This window comes from Gambusia affinis, linkage group LG24, assembly GCF_019740435.1.
Source record: "Gambusia affinis linkage group LG24, SWU_Gaff_1.0, whole genome shotgun sequence".
In the NCBI taxonomy this organism is placed as follows: Eukaryota; Metazoa; Chordata; class Actinopteri; order Cyprinodontiformes; family Poeciliidae; genus Gambusia; species Gambusia affinis.
Window position 1 is genome coordinate 13,721,864 of NC_057891.1, and position 18,636 is coordinate 13,740,499.

General features: G+C 41.9%; 3 protein-coding genes across 5 annotated transcripts; 2 read left to right on the top strand and 1 right to left on the bottom strand.

The window, feature by feature from the left end:
* Positions 1–21: 21 nt before the first annotated feature.
* Positions 22–7,514, top strand: arpc2 (actin related protein 2/3 complex, subunit 2). Its single transcript, XM_044109748.1, has 10 exons — positions 22–246; positions 1,729–1,763; positions 1,939–2,051; positions 3,774–3,819; positions 3,975–4,161; positions 4,356–4,449; positions 4,925–5,051; positions 5,489–5,589; positions 6,149–6,249; positions 6,982–7,514. The coding sequence occupies exons 1-10, from the start codon at positions 173–175 to the stop codon at positions 7,001–7,003; spliced, it is 900 nt and encodes a 299-aa protein (XP_043965683.1). The 5' UTR covers positions 22–172; the 3' UTR covers positions 7,004–7,514.
* A 2,970-nt stretch (positions 7,515–10,484) lies between these two features.
* LOC122827148 (keratin, type I cytoskeletal 18-like) lies at positions 10,485–13,866 on the bottom strand. Of its 2 annotated transcripts, XM_044109750.1 has the most exons (8): positions 13,381–13,866; positions 13,226–13,308; positions 12,834–12,990; positions 12,598–12,759; positions 12,391–12,516; positions 11,724–11,950; positions 11,535–11,569; positions 10,485–10,807 (listed from the first exon to the last, which is right to left on the bottom strand). In XM_044109750.1, exons 1-8 carry the CDS (start codon positions 13,864–13,866, stop codon positions 10,743–10,745), a joined length of 1,341 nt encoding a protein of 446 aa, XP_043965685.1. In that variant the 3' UTR covers positions 10,485–10,742. The 2 variants fall into 2 exon arrangements, with proteins under 2 accessions (XP_043965685.1, XP_043965686.1); XM_044109751.1 differs by lacking the exon at positions 11,535–11,569.
* A 241-nt stretch (positions 13,867–14,107) lies between these two features.
* LOC122827149 (intermediate filament protein ON3-like) lies at positions 14,108–18,457 on the top strand. Of its 2 annotated transcripts, none has more exons than XM_044109753.1 (9): positions 14,108–14,248; positions 15,387–15,595; positions 15,696–15,756; positions 15,881–15,976; positions 16,084–16,248; positions 16,325–16,450; positions 16,533–16,753; positions 16,854–16,876; positions 17,471–18,457. In XM_044109753.1, exons 1-9 carry the CDS (start codon positions 14,108–14,110, stop codon positions 17,476–17,478), a joined length of 1,050 nt encoding a protein of 349 aa, XP_043965688.1. In that variant the 3' UTR covers positions 17,479–18,457. The 2 variants fall into 2 exon arrangements, with proteins under 2 accessions (XP_043965688.1, XP_043965687.1); XM_044109752.1 differs by having other exon boundaries at positions 17,516–18,457.
* Positions 18,458–18,636: the final 179 nt, after the last annotated feature.

Sequence of the window (18,636 nt, forward strand, 5' to 3'; positions counted from 1 at the left end):
ACATTTGAAGCCACCCAAATCAGCCGGGGTCCTGCGTGTGAAGTACGCGGAAGCTACAGGCGGAGGGAGCTTCGACGGAAGCGGTCTGGTCTGTCAAGGGAGGAAAACGTTTTCACCTAATATTTAACACAAAGCTGTTTAATCCTACCAAATAGCACCGGCATCCGCTGCGATGATCCTCTTAGAAATTAATAACCGCATCATAGAAGAGACGCTGACGTTGAAGTTCGACGGCGCATCCAACGGGTGAGAAAAACTGCTAATGGCAGCTAGCTTCCCCCCTTCAGCGTTTCCCTGAAGAGGACCGCAGCTTAAAAAACAAACAAACAAAAACAAGAAGCTACCGCCGATAAAAGCTCACAAAATTGCATGTTTAAGCTCTAAATGTCTATAAATGTGCTGAAAAAGCGTAAACTGTCTAGCTGGCTGCTCCGCCGGGGCTTCTGTGCCCGAAGCTGGGGTGTGTCTGCACTGGCCGTGTTATGTCAAAAATGGCAATCCTGATCAGATTAACCCACCGACCAGACATTACAACAAGGAAGAAAGCACACAAAAAATGAACAAATAAAAGTTTGGGGGTAATTTCACTAATATGTAATAAATACAGAAACCAAAGCAGAAAATTTCTGTTTATGTTTGGCTTTTTGAAACAACTCAAAAGAGGGGTTACATGTACCCCCGCAACTGTGTTTGGCTAAACTCTGTCAACCTAACACTTAAGTCGCCCCAGTGTTGTTCGTTAGCAGCGTGTTGAGCACAAAACTGTGTGTTAACGCAACATAAACGGCCTTATTAAGAGCTTTTACAGGACTCTACGCATCCATTATGTGGCTACATGTCAGTGAACCAGCGCTCCTCTTCCCAACTTCCGCATTCCTGTAGTCAAGCCGAGTCAAGTCACTCCGCAGCAGCTAAATACATCAGCAGGTCCCTGCAGCATCCACCTTCATGGAGCTGGCTCAACTATCTGGATTGAATAATAAAATAAAATAAATATTTAATTGCGTTCTTTTGATTCCAACATAGAATAAAGAAACAATAAATAAAAAAACGAGATAAATGTACATGCTTGGATCAATACAGGTGGAACTAGTTATCTAGTTTTTGATTCATTTGATGGATAGGTGAAGAAAAAAAATCTGAATTTTCAGTCTTTGACTTGCCAGTTAAGGGGAAATGTCCCTTTTTTATCATATTGTAATCCTTTACTTCTAACCCAATTTGGTAATTATAGATTCAAGGGAAGCAAAGAGAGGTTGCACCAGTAAGATGACTAACAGTAAATAACACGGTGGGGTTTCTGCAGGATGTTAAAAGGTTTTATACTGTGTCATGTGGATATGTCCAAATTTCCCATACTTGAGCTTAAATTGTAAATTATTGACTATATTGTCATAGGAAAGTGCATATTTCACAACTGTTCACTTTTTAGTCAAATTGCATCATCAGTAGCTGTTATTTAGTGCTGCTTTTTCCTTTAAAAAGGTGTTGAAGTCAGATAACCTCTGTGTAAAATCACTTTTAAGAATTGAACGTAATGTACCGAAACTCACAGTAGCCCAACTCTGTATACTCAGAGATGAGACGGCAACTCTTCGGCTGCTCCTCTTATAGATTTTTTATTTGGCTTATTTTTCATTTAATACACCAATGCGGCTCCATAATTTCACGTTTTCTGCTTTATATGTACATTTTCGTGTGCTAACAGTCAGCGTTTTGTCCCGACAGAACCAAACCCGAGGCCGTCGATGTGACGTTTGCTGGTGAGAAACCTCCAACCTTATTCACGTTTTAAAGCCTTTTAGGGCTCTGAAAGCTTTCAGTTTTAGAGAGGAAGAAAAATCTGACTGATTAATATTTGTGGAACTCTGCCAGTAACTGTCAAAGTTGACATTAAATAGCAGAACATGAACGTTTTCCCCTCTCCCGCTGCTCCAGATTTCGATGGCGTCTTGTACCACATCTCCAACCCCAACGGGGACAAGACCAAAGTGATGGTCAGCATCTCCCTGAAGTTCTACAAGGAGCTGCAGGAGCACGGCGCTGACGAGGTAAACCCCAATAATCAGCCATCAAACGGCAGTCTGGGTGAACATCTTTGCGAAGCTTCTCACTCTCACAAGTGTCTAAAAGTCGGCTTTAAGGTGCCAAAAGCGGATGGGGTCTTGTTTTCAGCTTGCGCTTAAATGTCTCTAAAAGTGCTACTTGTTGTTCCTCTGGCCTGAAAACCAACCACCAAACTGCAACGAGTGTTGACATTGTGTTCTGCTGTTTGCACTGATAGCATATCAGCAGGCAGTAAATCTAGTTCAGCACAGGTGTGTTAGCAGCGGGAAGCTCAGACCCAAAGCCTCCTTGGTCGGAGCGGCGGCCGCAGACCGGGAAGATTTAGGAAGCGGATCCGACATCCACCGCTCTGATCGCACCTTCAGTTACAACAACTCTGTTTGCCATGTAAGGAAGAAAGCAGCTGCTGTGGTTCCAGGCAGAAACAGGAAGTGAGCTCGGGTGACTCGCCCCCAGGCGAGGAAGTGCTGACTGTGAGCTGCAGACAGCGTGCGCTCACAGCGAGGCTGCTTTTTTAGAACCCCCACCCCCTTTCTCGCCCCCTCTTAGCGGGACGTTTAACATTCAAGATGCTCTCATACTGAGAATTTGCTTGGACACGATTGAGGAAGAGGCCTTTTGGCTTTCTCACATTCTTTCCTGCTTTTGATATGAAAGGTTCCTCTTTCGTAAATTAGCGGCGAGTTGAAAAGACAAGAGGAACGTGCAAATGTAGTTTTTAAAGCTGCGTTGCTGCCATACCTCAGTCTGATGTGTGTAATTGTTCTGTTCACATCAGCTCATACCAAACAGACAGGCTCTCATTAGAGAGGAGCTCCCTCCCTCCTGCTCCCTTCCTTTACCACCCCCAGAGATGTTCATTCCTCTCCAGCCCCAGTTTGACTCCTTTATAGTACTGACGGTGCGTTCAGGCGCTCATTCTCTACTGTTGCTATTCAACTCGGCTCCGACAAGCTGCTGAAAATCAGGGAAGTGCTGGGCGTTGTGAAAATCACAGCGTGGCTGCTGTTCGGCTCCAACCTTAATAACAACGTTCAAATGATTAAGCAGAGGTGGTGTTGTTTATCATTTATCGCTACACTTTTCTTGTGGTGGTGATTTTGATTTATTGTCGTCATAAATTCCAGTAAAAAAACCCCCGAAATTCTCCATAGTCGGAATTTTGTTCAAAGAAAGCGTCAATAAATATAAAAATAGGATTGAATGCAGTTCCGATTTAAAGTTTAATGATTTCGATCAGAAGCGTGTTACGAGTGGGAATGTTTTGTCGCGGGGCTGTAATTGCTGTGACACACAGTCGCAGCCACACGGTTACCAAACAGGAAGTAATAATTAGTTTTTTATCATCACTTTTATTGTTTTCACAATAGTACCTTACAGTATTGCGATAAAACTTAAGTCTGTATCGGTTAAGTTCCACCTTCACCCATTGCAGTTATTGATACAGATGCATCCTCAAGGCGACTCTCAATTTTTTTCCTTCCACTAAATTTTTCACTAGCATGCATACATACAGTATTCCTAAGGAAGTTTTATTGGCCGTGAGCTGTAATCATCCCAATGAACAAACACTTGAAAAAACACACAAATGACTTTTTGTATTGACTCCAGACTGTTTTTTTTTTTTTGCTCCTTTTGTATCTTTTTGTTTTTGAGATTCTTCTTCTTCAAAAAAAACAACAAAACATTCCTTTATTTATTTACAGTTACTCAAGAGGGTGTATGAGAACTTCCTGGTTTCACCAGAGGCTGGTAAGTTCTCAGAGTTGCTTAAATCCCTTTTATTTTTTTTAAATTTGCCGTGTCGAATGTTGTTCATGTTTCGTTCACACGCTTCCGTTCCAAATCTGTGAGATGAGAGGTTTTGAGATCCCGCTGTTTGTTGGTTTTGTGCGCCTTCCTTCAAGGCTACAACGTGTCCCTGCTCTACGACCTCGAGGCCCTGCCGCCCAATAAAGACGAGGTCGTTCACCAGGCGGGGATGCTGAAGAGGAACTGCTTCGCTTCGGTGTTCGAGAAGTACTTCAAGTTCCAGGAAGAAGGCAAAGAGGGCGAGAAGAGGGCCGTGGTCCACTACAGAGACGACGAGTCCATGTACGAGCGTCAAGTATTTTGGTTTTGTTTGTCCGATGAGGTCAGACAGGAAGAGGTTTGCTCCAAATAGATGGGTTCCTTTTTTTTTATTCAGCTGACGTGTCTCTCTGCAAGCTGATTCAGAGCTGCAGGTCCCTGCTCAAATAGACACGTTTCCACTTCTAGATCAAACTAAATGTGTTCGGACCCTCCAGGTACCTGGAGGCCAAGAAAGACAGAGTGACGGTCGTGTTCAGCACCGTGTTCAAAGACGACGATGACGTCATCATCGGGAAAGTCTTCATGCAGGTGAGCGAGGCAGCAGGTTGCAAACATGACCTTTCTCTAAAATGATTAAAAACCAGGCCCTATATTCATAAACAGTTGGCTGCAAACCCAAACCTTTAAGTAGGCCGTTTCAGTTTCAGACATAACCAAAGAATAGAAAACGAAGCACATTAGCAGGTCTGGCTAGCAACTAATGTTGTCATCCAGGACATGTTGCTTTTAAATACAGTCTCTACTGGCTGCATATTGAGCTGTTTGCGTGTCATGACACACTACCACAGTCTTCAGTCAGAGGCCTCTGCAGTTTTGTTGCAAGACTGACTGCTACTGGAGATCATTCTGCCCACAGCATCAACATTCACAACGAATCTTTGAAAGATACTTGGCTGATATCTCTCAGCCAAGGCTTAATCGAACCGGTTTTTGAGCCTTTCGACGTTGCAACGCGACATAAAATTTCCTCGGTATCCATAGCAACATGTGTTTCTGCGTGCAGGAGTTCAAAGAGGGCCGGAGAGCCAGCCACACGGCCCCCCAGGTGCTCTTCAGCCACAGGGAGCCGCCTCTGGAGCTCAAGGACACAGACGCTGCCGTCGGGGACAACATCGGATACATCACCTTCGGTCCGTACTAGGACTCCAATAATCAATTATTCTGACGATTAATCTATTAATCGGATAAAAAAATTTTTTGGCATGTTCTACAATTTTCTTCCTTTAACTACTTCATCCTTTTACAATATTAGAAATGCATTAAAAGATGCAAATCAACTTATTTTTTAAATGAGAAAACAAACATTTTATTAGCTAAAACGCAACAACATGATGAATTTGAACCAGGTGAAGCAAACACTCTGCCAGTTGAGGAGTTTTAGGTAAAACAAACAGAACATGTTTATTCATTTCTATAAAGTTTCAGCTTAGACACTGCTATGAATATGTTGTCTTTTCAGCAAATTACCTTTTTTTTAAAGTCTGGATAGTCTGTACTTGACCATAATCGTTTCAGCTCTTATCAATATTTGTTTTCTGAGTGTGTTTTGTTGCTTGCGTCCCTGCAGTCCTGTTTCCTCGTCACACCAATGCCAATGCCAGAGACAACACCATCAACCTCATCCACACCTTCAGGGACTACCTGCACTACCACATAAAGTGCTCCAAGGTGACTCCGCTCATAAATCTCACAGACCTGCACTATTTTTAGCAAATTAAATAAATACCGGAGTCTGGGTTTGCATTCCTAACTGGAATCAGGGTTCGCAGTAGATGACAAGCTGCTCACAAAACCTTTCCGTCAAATAAAAAGCTCAGCTGGAAGTGTAAATTACAGCCCTGTTCAGAACAGGTATTTGGTTTGATTAATGCTTAACCGTTGTAATCCCAGCTTGTTTTTGTTAAAGAATGTCATTGAAAGCTTCTATGGAAACATCCTGATCACAACCAGATAACGGAAGCTGTTAAGTGCCCTTACCTCAAGCAGTGAGTCAACAAAGGTAGATTTATTGACCGCCGTGGGTTGGTACGCTCTTAAAACGTCCAATCTCTCGTTCCATCTTCACAGTATGCGCCGCTCAGGGAGCATTAATACAGTATTTGTTGCGTGACAATAAAAATTCATCATCGTCAATAGAAACGAGCTAAAAGCGTCCTGTTATCTTAGAATCCCGCGACGGCTAATCTAGATCTTCATACTTTTTGCTTTCTTCTTCTTCTTCTTCTAGGCCTACATTCACACACGGATGAGAGCCAAGACGTCGGACTTCCTCAAGGTGCTGAATCGCGCTCGACCCGACGCCGAGAAGAAGGAGATGAAGACCATTTCGTGAGTAGCTTTCATTCACGTTCACCGGCGCGCAGAGAAGAACGAGATAAGGGAAAGACGACGTGAATCCCTGATTTGAAATATGTTGTTTTCGGCGTTACGACTCAAGCTTTAGGAATCTTTTTCAACAGTTTTTTTATTTTTATTCGCTTTCGGGTGAGATCTACAGGGAGGTTTTGATGTTTATTCATAAAGCACGATCGCCGTGTTTTTCTTTCGTCTTTGTTGCCACGTTTTGCTTCAGAGTCCGCCGGGATTACAGCAACAATAAACTTCTTTGAAGGCTCGACAAACACTTCACATGAATTCCGTGAAAATGAAACCGCCAGTCCCTGATTTAATTGGAAGCTCGCAGAGAATTAAAGCATACCGAGAAATCCCTATCACTATCAGTTTTAATTGTTTCCTTTGATGAGAGTTTTTAGGGCGGGGGGGAAGGGAAAGCGTTTCCGCAACTTTTAGTGACAAGCTACTGAACAACAAACTGGTTTCATTGCAGCTTCTGTAGAGAATAGTTTTATTTTTAGGGACAGTTTTCAAGTCTGTCTGCGTCAGAAGGTAAGACTCCACTTCTTGCTATGTCCTGACTCAATCAAGGATGTGTTAGCTTAATAAAATCCTTCCAACCCCGTCGAGAAAATGTCAGAGGAAAAGTACTAAAGAGAAAAAGTCGTAGCTGCTGTTTGGCTCACCTGATGTTATTATTATGATTTATGTTTTGAATTTGTCTAGTGGGAAGACTTTCTCCCGCTGAGGCCAGCCGTCGCTGGAGAGACCCGAACCCCTGGTGGACACGCTCAGCTGCGCCACAAATCTGACTTCAACGCCACATTGGACAGGATTTCAGGACGTGCCCCCCCACCCTTCGCCTCACCTCTCACCCCCTCAAAAAAAAAAAAACATCCAGCTTTTCTTTAAGTTTTTTTTTTTGTTGTTGTTTTTTTTAAAGATTTCTTCCTGTTTTCGAATGAGTTATAAAGTCGGCTCTACACAAGGAAAGCTAAAGATAAATGGAAAAGAAAAAAAAAAAAGGGGCATTCCTTGCTTTTCATTGTTAAAGAGAATTATTAGTCCTATATAAATATATATATGAACAAAATGAATGAAACTTTTGATACGATATTTTACTCCATTTGGTACTCTTGCTTGCCCCCCCCTCCTCCCTTCACCAGGCATTATCCACATGTTGGATGATTGAAATTTCCTCCCTGTGCTTTCATGTCGTCTGTACCATCATCATTTGAAAAATAAAACACTCTTTAAAAAGAAGAATGATCTTTTTTTTTTTACTTTGTTCTGTGAGAATACCTTCCAACTTGTTTTTTTTTTTTTTTCCTGCAGTATCGGGTTTGAATCTAAAGTTTTCATAAAAAGTTTTGCAATCTTTGCATTTTTGTTCGCATTTCTCCTCTTTCTCTGCCCCGACTTTTTTCTCAGATACTTCAACGAGGAAATATATGAGTCTTTAATCATTTGTATTTTTTTTATTGTTGTTGTTGCAGATTTCAGCTTTCTTTTGTGTTGGAATACCGTCTGTCGGGTTTTTGTGGTCAATGAAACGCCAAAGACCAGCGCTCCGGGCACAGGCGCGGAGGAAGGTAATCGCAATTAAAGCTGTCAATCAAAAAACAAGTAGAGCAGATGAATTGAAGCGAGCCGCAAATATTTTATCACTATCATTTTGTGTTCGTTAGTAGAGGAATTTTCCTTGACCTGCGTGGCGGAAGAGGCAAACAAACAGGAGCAGTGAGTTACGGAGCGGAGTCCACGCACTTAAAGTGACAACCTGATGTTATGAGTCATATGGCCTTTTAAACTAAAATGTTTTCCGTTTTCTTTCATCGCACACACACGCACCCATGTTTTGTTTTTTTTAAATTGGGATTTTATGCGATTAAATTGACGACAAAGTTGAGAGAAATTATCGACTGAAAAACAAAACGCCACATGCAGTTTGCTTCTCTTGTCCACTAATCCGCAAGTGATTAGTTGTTGATAGAAAAAATAGCTACGGTGGATTTCTGACAATAAAATTCTCTGTAAACTGTTAACACAGTGTTACACTAGAACTTGCACTCTGGTGAAAATCATTGAACGAAGTAGAGGAGCTCCTCAAGGATGTATTCTCGCTCTTTTGCTATTTCAATTCAGTTTTATTGATATTTCATTTACCCCTCTGGGACTTGGTGTCGTAGTTTATGTTTTTTTTTAGTTTTCCGAGATGCTAATAATAGAAAATAAGGGTTAAAAATCTTTGCAGCTGCACAATATCCCAAATCAGAAGGAACAATCATCCAAATATGTCATGCCTCAACCAAAAGACATCTAACTTCGCTCATCTCACATTATTATGATCAATACATCTATGATGAGAGCTGTTAATAGTAATTCATGACAGAAGTTGAGCACTTGGTCTGGTTTTTGCCACAAAATATCACCTCTTACCAATCATAATCTTGTATGCTGGAGCACTTCTACCATACAGTTGAAGATGGTCTGTAACCTTATCGCTGAAAATGGTTTTTTAATGTTTCTGGCTAAGTCTATAAGATAAGATCTCTTTTCATTCTTTGGAAGCCATTTGAGGGCAGATGCTTGAGGGAAAGCCCTCTGCGTTGTGAAAGATCTCCAACGATCTGGAAGTCGTTATCAGACCGTTGAATCTCGGACACCCAGAATGCCAAAGAACTTCATTCCGAGTGCGTGTAAACGCAGGAAACACAGACAGTCAAGAATGTCGCATTTTCACGTTGTTTTTGTTCAGGCATGTTTTTTTTCAAAGTCAAGCTTCAGTTGTAGATTCTTTGTTTGCGTTTTTGTTTTTAAATCCAATGCGGGAATGAAAGTGAAGGAGGCTAGCATCACCCAATGGCCGGCGTATTTGGTTACCAAGGAGACTGGTTGCAGGCTAATGGAGAAATCCCAAGTCCCACTTGATGTCCAACATCTGAAGGAAAACTTTTACTTTTTTGATATTCCCCCGATAAGAGAAATGCTTTCTTTTGTTTCTTTTAAAAATTTCTTCTCCTTTGGCAGATTTCACACTAAGATCTGGCAAAGGAATTCTAACATCAGAGCAAAAGTGTTCAGAGTAAATACGACAAACAATCTTCATTTACTAAGAATAAAGAGACAGGAATGAGTCACACTTGGCAACAACAGCTGCCATCAAACATTTGCTTTAACTGGAAATGTTGCTTACATAACGGCAGAGCAACTTCAATCTGCTGTTATCAACTCCAGATATTGGCTTGCTGGTGGTTGCTGTGGATCTTAGTCCTGCTGTACAACTCAAGCTTGCCGATGTTCAGACGTTCTCCTTCAGGATTTAGATTCACTCTTGTTAAAAACACGTTTCCACCACAGCTCACTGCTGTCGATGTGTAGATCGGCCATATTGACATCTGAATTCTGCCTTGCAAGTCGTGACTGGGTGTAGTCGGCGTTTCTCCCACGCTCGTGCCCTCCGAAAAGTCTCGACAGTTGATTTTTTTTCCGACTTTCCAGTCTCAATCTCCCACTCCCGACTTCAACTGGAGACAAATGATTCATTTTCGACCTCCTGGATGAGTTGTCGATACTTTCATGGAGTGATTTTGGTTCACCTCTGTGCCATGTTTTCTCAGTTTCTCACGGAGATTCACTGACATACCGAAGCCTTAGAACTGACTTTTCCAGACTGATAACATTATTATTATTATGGTATTTGTTGTCAGATTTTCAGATTGGGACTTGATGTGTTGCTTTTTGAGATCTCGACCCGTCTTCGTGTTCTCAATCTGTTGGTCTGGAAATACTCAGGACTGTGTGTGGCCTTGTGAAATTGAATTCAGCTGTCTGGAAATTGAAATGAATCCCAATTGTTTGGAGACTTAAGAGTGTGAAGGGTTTTATTTGGAAGGCTTACTTATCAAAACTATTTAAAAACTACTTTTTGTATTTACTCAGGTTGCCTTCTCCTGGTACTGAGATTTGTTTTGATCATTTTTAGCATTTAGCAGTGACAAATTAAAATCTTAAATGGTGAATACTTTTGATTGCTCACAAATTAACAATATGTAACTTTGCTTATGTCTCTTATTTATTTGCATACCTCTTTGCTTATTTGGCATATGAAGGCCTTTCTAGGGCATAAAGGGTACATTATTTGGATAATATAAGGAACTACTTTTCCTCTTTCTCATTATAAGGTCCCTTGTAAGAATTGTTGACATCACAAATCAAGAGTCTGTTTCTGCATTGAAAACGTCTTTATTTTTGCTCACACCACAGAAGACACGTTTGGAAGAACCCCCACACTGATTATGCAGCTTTGACAGCACCAATCTTGTTTTTTTTTACCAAGTGTCAGAAAGAAAACGGATCGGAGCACCGTTTTTAAAACATCAAACTTCCACAAGAACTTCAGGTATGTCTTTTTTTTTTTTCTTTGTTGTCAGACTCAGATTGAGTGTTGGATGCTCGGGATTGGGTAATGGGGACGCGGCCGTCCACTAGTGGTCCTCCACTAGGACGTCGTTCCTCTCTTCCTGGTCCTGATTGTTAGGAGTTGGGGGTTCTGTGAACAGAAACAGGAGATATTTTTACAGGGTTTCCCTCGCACCGTGTGCAGGTGTTCCTTTTGCCCTTCATCTGAATTCTGCAAAAAAAAAAAAAAAAAATCTGAATCAGAAGGTAGTTGGTCTTTGTGAGCTTGATTCGGGTTTTAATGCGGTGACACTTTAATTTTTCTAGTTTTTTTTGTTTGTTTTTTTAGTAGAATCAGGTTGTGGTTACACATTTAGAAGACGACGGCAGTCTGCTGCAGTTAGTAGTATTAACAGTTAGAAATAGTGGAAGTGCCCTTAACGGCATCGAAGGCGCCGATCTCTTCTGAAAACCTTTAAGCACACTTCTTAAAAGTTTTGTTAAACAAAAAGCGGTGTGAGGCATTCGTGTTTAACTGAGCACTTCCTTAATAACCGGTGTAAACAGTGGCGTCAAGCAGTAGAGAGACTGTCAGGCCAACTTCCGCCTGTCGTCTTACATTTGAACATTGCTGTTCATCAGTCTCTCCACGGCATCAACCAGACTGCTTACACTTGTCGTGTGGGAGAACAACGGTCACATTTTTGCGTTTGTTTGCTTCTTCTTGTTGGAAGGCGGCCAATCAGATTGCAAGAGTGAACCGAAAGCATCTGTCTTGACGAGTTGTTGACTCATGTCTGCTTGGGTGAGAGGGTTAATATTTGATCGGGAGATCTGCCTTCGTGTTTGGGTTCTTAGGAGGCAAATCCGGAACTCACCTTGTGGTAATGCCTCCTTTAAATTCAACTCCATGCTGTCGGGGAAGAAGAGCATAAATCATGCACCAAGTGTTATATTTAACTGGCTTGCCCTTTAGTCTGGTTGCATAGGAGTTTTTATCCATTAAAACTAACAAGAAGGAGAAAACACTAAAGGTAAGCAGAAAGGGTGCGCTTGAGCATCCTCACCTCTCCTTATCAGTTGTTATGCCCATCAAGTCGCTGTACTCTTTGATTTCTTTCTCCAGCTTCATTTTGAGGCACAGCAGCTTTTTGTAGCTGTCCACCTTCTGCTCCACCTGAGCCCTCACATCCTTCAGCTCAGCCTCCAGGCTGACTATGACCTTGTTGACGGGGACCAATCGGTTGTTGTTCTCGGCCATGACTTTGTTCAGATTGTCCTTCAAAGCCTGGATCTGTAAGCAGGAAGGTATGACTTGTTAGAGCTAATATACAGGATTTAGATCCTTTAGAAGGAATTATTTTTGCAGATGATGCATAAAAACGACTAAAGCTAGGATTTTTGTGAAACGTGCTGCTCATATCTTCTTATTTTTGGCCAAATTTATTAGGAACCATTGTGAAAGCCTGTGTGTGTTGGTTTGCAGGAACACATGCAGTTGTTTTTTCTGACGATAACCAGCACCCTTAGCTTAATTGGCAGTTTTGTCAGGAATGCCTGTGGAGGCCAACCTTGCTGGTAGCAACATAATAAAAGACCAACTCAGAGCAACTGCTTTTGGGATGCACAAAAGACCTGATAAATATCAAGTTCACTGCATATCAGATGAAGGTTGTTGTTTTTTTTTTTGTTTGTTTTAAAAAAAAATGGACTTATGTGAGAGTTTTTACAAACCGTGGTGAGGCTAGCCTGAATCTGCATTTCCAGACTTTTCTTCTCCTTCAGCAGCTTGTTGTACTCGCTCTTTCCGGACTCCAAAGCCTCGTTGTTCTGGGCCTCCTTCACCTGGATGTTGTCAAACTAGAATGGGAGGAAGAAACATGGTGAGACAACCAGAGGAGTGCAGGGGGAATATCAGCAGCCCAGTTTCCAGTTTCTGACCTTGTCTTTGTACCATTCCTCTGTCTCCTTCATGTTTTTGTCAGCCAGCTTTTGGTAATGATCCCGCATGTTTTTGACAATGTCGGCCAGGTTGGAGTTCTGGGACTCGATCTCCACCTTCACCTCTGAGGTCTTGATCTTCTCACAAAGATCGGCAACCTCCTACAACAACCGTGTGCTAAGAGTTAAACAAGTATCAAAAATGGCACTGCAGATCAGAGCAAACTGAGCCTTACCTTCTTGTGGTCAGCCTCAAGGCGTTCCACCTCTTCCTTGGTCAATTTCAGCTCATTGTCCAGCTGATCTTGGCTCTGCTTGGTCTCCTCGATGTCCTTTTTCAGGGCGTCTATGTCTTTTTCCAACTCCTTCTTCACCTTGGACTCATCGTACAACCTGTTAGTGGAGATTGGAGACATCCCCATAAGTGCAACACGTCAAATGAGCCACTAGAAACTTTCTTTTTTCCCCTATGGTGTGCTGGGGACCATTGGACTTATGGGACTCATGAGTCCCCATGCAATGCTGCAATGATGAGTTGAAATAAATACACAAATCTATTTTCCTTCCAGTGTGGATATGATGTAAATTCTGACTGAGCAATAACCATAAGACAAGAGTTTCAGCTCACTTGTTGTTGAAGTCGTGCAGGGCCAGCTTGGCGTTGTCAATCTGGAGCAACAGCTTGGCATTGTCCAAGGTGAGATCCTTGATCTAAACATATAAGAATAATAATAATAAGAAGAAGACAATGGAGAAGAATATTTAATGTATGTCTTAACCCACCTTCTTGTCGAGAGCATCTTGTGGTTTCTGGATTTCATCCCAGTTTTTGCCCTCCGGAGCCTTCCTTTTGGCCAGAATGTCTTCGATCTCCTTCTTCAGCTTGTCGTTGTCCTCCTTCAGCTGCTTCACCCTGTCCAGGTAGTTCTTCAGGCGGTTGTTCAGGACCTGCAGGTCCTGCTTGTTGTCCTCTGGGAGCAAGGCGGTGTCGGGACTGCCATTGGGCTGGGAAGCGGTGACCGGAGCGGTTTTGGGAATGACCGGACCAGAGTCTGTCTCAGGCTCGTTGCGCAGGACTTTGCGGAGTCCCTCAAGGCTGGACAAGGACGCCTTGACGCCCCTCCCCCCGGCTCCTCCGAACACGCTGGCGCTGCTGTTGCGAGGCATGTTTGCTGATGATGGATGACAAAGACGTGACTGAACGCTGACGGGTAAGGCTACACCTGGATAGAAAGGATGGGGGCTGAGTCTTATAGCTCCTCTCTGCATGCTTATCCGCCCACATTAAGGACTCTGCCACGTGGATCCAATCCTCACTCTTGGACAAACAGGTTCAGGGCTGAAATTCAAGTATTTCATGTTGACTTCTCTGGTAATTTGGCACCTGTTCTGTTTTGATTGGACACTAGCAAACATTCTGGGGAGGTACGCAGGTGAATGCGCCTTTATAAAGGTGATGTGAGGTGGGACCTCAGTTCATCTGCTCAGTCAGTCTCCAAGGTTCAGCACCATGTCAAATCCAAAAGCTGACACCAGCATGAGCTTAGACTCCAGCAGGAAGGGGCCCAAAATGAGCGAGCCCACCGGAAAACTCGGGGAGAAGAAAAGCATGGTCGGCCTCAATGACAAGTTCGTCCAGTTGATCGACAAGGTCTGCACAATTTTTTTCTTTTTTAATTTATAGGCTGAGATATTTACTAAATGCAGCGCTGAGGAAAAAAAGAGACCACTTAAAATGATCAGTTTCTCTGATTTTACTTTTTATATGCACACAAGTAAAATTAACCTTATTTTTTCATTCTATAAACTACTGACAACATGTCTCCGAAATTTCAAGCAAAAATTTTGTATTTATTTGCAGGAAACAGTGCTTTCCGATTTAAACAAATTCAAAGAAAACAAGTTAATATTCATTTAGAAACAATAATAATGTCTTAACTCAAAGAGTTCAGAAATCATTATTTGGTGGGACGATCATGAGGTTTTAATGGGGTTCGGCGCAGGTCTCAACTTTTCACAGAGCTGCATTATTTGTTCATTTAAATAGATTAATCACTGACATTTTTAAGCATTCGTGCTTCTTCACTTTGACGGTTAGATTAGAGTGTGGGGGAAAAAATAGAAAAAGAAAACATTACAGTCAGCCGAATGAAAATCATGTTTAACAGTTTAAAGGTCATTTTGAAAAAGTACTTCTAAGTATTAAATATATATAATTTATAGTGCTTTAAAAAGATTTGCCTAATTATTATCTTAGGGGTTACAATATGGTCTAATTTCCATTAAGCTTTCTTTGAAATTTTAAGCATTTATGTAAAAAAAAAAAATATATATATATATATATATATATACACACATAGAAAAAAAACATAATGAGATCTAATAACATAATAACATCAACATTTAACAGTTCATCCATAATAATAGAGTGAAATTAGTACCTGAGGCCATGAAAAGGGACTCACTCTGCCAGGTTTCCTATTGTGTCTTGCTAACAAGAACGCCATCTAGTGGTAAATTGGTGGAATGAGCCCAATTTAATGTAAAACTGAAAAAATGAGGGGAAAATTGAAAGAAAACAGACAAACGAACCTTAAAATTAGCAATAATGTGCTGTGACAGTCCTCACAAATCTTTAAGGCGCTACCCCACCACCCCCCCCCACCCCCCAAAAAAAAAAAAAAAAAAGATATCGGACACGTTGCAGACACTGAAAGTACAACAAATGTAAAGTGACCAGTGACTTTTCCTTAAATCCAGTGAACATCCCTTGTTCTACATTTTTTCAGGTGAAGGAACTGGAGGATGAGAAAAAGAAGCTGGAGAAGAAGCTAGAAATCCTGAAGGGACAGGAGGACTACAGCGGGAACGTGGATGCCATCGTGAGGCAGGCAGAGAACAATCTGCAGGAGAAGATTGACAACTTGAAGAACGACCAGGAAAAACTGCAGGAAGAACTTGAAGACATCACAAAGGATGTGAATGATGCCAAGAAGATGTAAGCAGCTCACAGATGGCATCCATGTAGGAAATTGTCGATGATGTACGTGTGTTGCTGCTGTGTCATTTCTTTACATTTTATCCTCTCTTGCTTGCAGCTATGAGGATGAACTAAGAAAGAGAACTGAGCTGGAGACTGAGTTCATTGTTTCCAAAAAGGTAAAACCACAATTTTCTACTTTTGGGGGAATGAAAACCGCTAAACATGTTTCAATGTTATGAAATGTTTCATCTTTACATTATTTCTTTCCCACTTACAATTTAATTTATGTGTGTGCAACAGAAAGTAGATGAAGGACATCTGCATTTGGTAAACAAGGTTTTGGATCTGGAAGACCTGAACAGAAAACTGGAGTTCCTCAGGGATGGCTTTGATGAGGTAACAGAAAACAGTTTATCTACTTACTCACTGAACATTAAGTAAATTTGAAAAGGCGGAAAACTTGTCATCAAACCAACTGTTTTTACCTTCTCAACGCCTTGTAGGAGATCAAGGAGCTGCAGTCGATGATCAAGAATGAAACGGTCATCCTTCCCACGTCCGCCAAACGGTTTCTGGACATGGACGACTACATCAAGAACACAGAGGCGCAGTATGCCACATATGCCGCTCGCGCCAGGGATGAGGCGGAGCAATGGAACCAGAGGAAGGTGAGGAGAAAATAAAGCAGACCCAGTCCTTTCATAACAGTGCAAGTAAACGTTACAATACTTTCCCAACTTTCAGATTGAGTCCTTGGTCCAAAGTACAGAGCAGAAGGAGCAGGAAGTCCGTGACCAAAAGAGGGATATCTCTGACCTCTTGCGCCAAATCCAGAGGCTGACTGCTGAATTGAACACTCTGAAAAGAAAGGTAGGGGGCCTGACAGACGGTAACCTCTTTACACACACTCTGACCGTCCTGCTGATATCCTTTGCTTTGTTGCCCCATTAAGGAAGAGTCTTTGAGTCACGAAATTGACGCAGCAAGAGCAGACGGCGACGGGAACATGGAGATGGCCAGAGAAACCATTAGGAAGCTTGAGGAGGCCTTGAAGGCAAACAAGCAGGAGTTGGCCAATTGGATCCGCGAGTACCAGAATGTGCTGAACCACAAACTGGCCCTGGACATCGAGATCGCCACCTACCGCAAGCTGCTGGAGGGCGAGGAGCAGAGGTAAGCGTCGGCGGACGTTACAAAGTGAGTTTGTGTGAATAAGATGGAGGTGTGCGAACACTTTGACTAACGTCTTCTTCTCTCCTTTATCTCCATGAAGAATGGACAACTTTCAACACGCAGGTGAGCCATTTTACTACCATTCTGACACAAAGAGTCATCTTTAGAGAAAAATCTAAATTGTGGCGTTTCAGAGTTGTCTTGCTGCATGTTGTGATCACAAACTAACCAATGAACAATATGCAGAATTGGAATGTTTTAGTGACCAATAAAATAATTGTTAGAAATTTCTCTGATTTTCATACACTTTCTTTTAACACAGTCTTAACATCCTAATGCACCTTTTCTTGAAAATGCACCAGTTATATAAGAAACATAGTAAGTACATAAATTGAAAGAACAAGAAAATAATTTTAGAATTGGAACTTTGAAGTCAATTTTCTTAAGAAAATGACAATTTTTTTGGTCCAGATGGAGGTCAGTTAGAATGTTTGCTGTTCCCGGAAATAAGATTAATTAGCAAGTTTTCTTATTTTCCTTTGTGGAGAAACAACCCTTCCTTCTCTTGAGGGAAAACCTTTAAATTCAGATCAAATCTTAATGACGGATGCTACAATTTCCAAATATGACGACAGCATGCTTGTTACTAATTTCTGCAGATCTCAAACTTCACTGTTGTTTTGTGCTTCACTAAAATCAAACCTCTCTTCCGCTCAGATTACTAAATGCAAACAACCAATCCAAGTCCTTACTTGCACGCAGACGTTCACCCCCCAGAGAGGAAACACCCGCAAGAAGAAACACACCTGCCCGAAAGAAGTCACCTGCGAGATCAACGACACCGGCGAGGGAAACCGCCAACAGTCGAGTCCAGCATCGTCCCAAAACCAGACTTGAACCCAAACCCCGCGAGTACACAGGAATCCCCCACCCCATCTCCCAAGCGTGTGGTGATCCGGGTGGAGGTGAAATACGGAAAGCTTATCTCTGAAAGCACCCAGTACACAGACTGATTTTTCTGGGACTTCCTGCAGCCAAATCCGCAAAATGTGAATTAATTATTTCCAAAATTAAGCTATAATCAACCATTTAAACCTCCTGATGAAATTAAAAGTGGTAATCTCTCTTGCACGTCTTCTGGCAGTGAACGTCTGACTGCAGCTCGGTGGCAGGTTGAATCTGTGCTTGAACTGGTTTACGTCAAGCCGTGTGTTTTGGAAAGCTTTTTTTTTTTCTTATCTTTTGTTGGGATGTGCAATGCTCGTTGGGGCTTCAGTGTTTCCTTTCATCTTCTCCTGTGTTATTTCCTTCAGACAGTGATGACCCAAGCGCTGAGGTTTTGTTTTTGTGATGCAAAAATAAAAAACTTCTAGCGTAAAGGTTTGTTTTTATTTCAGGATAAATGGATTTATGGGTCCGAGCATGTGGGAGTGTTTCCGTTTGCTTGATTCCAATCTTGCCAGTATGAGTCAGGAAATGTAGATAAAAATAATAAGGAAAGGTTCTCAGACTGGTACTTAAAAGTTCAACAATGTATATATACATACATATATTGCTCTGTTTTTGGTACATTGTCCTGCAGCATTGCAATGGTGCAAGTTTGAACTCCTCTGTTGGCTCTTGTGCTCATGAGTCTCAAATCTTTCAAATGAATCTAAAGTAATCTGATTTCAGGGTTTTGTGCTAATAAATTGACCTCTACAAGTGCTGAGTCTGTTTTCTTTCTTTCCCTCATGAACACACATATGGAGCACATTCATCACTTAAAGAGACACTGCACCATTTAGCCCAGGAATCTCATCCGATTGCCCCCTCCTCGTCTCCCGGTTCTCCTCTGTCTTCCTGAAACATACAAGATAGTCCAGCGGAATAACCTGAACCTA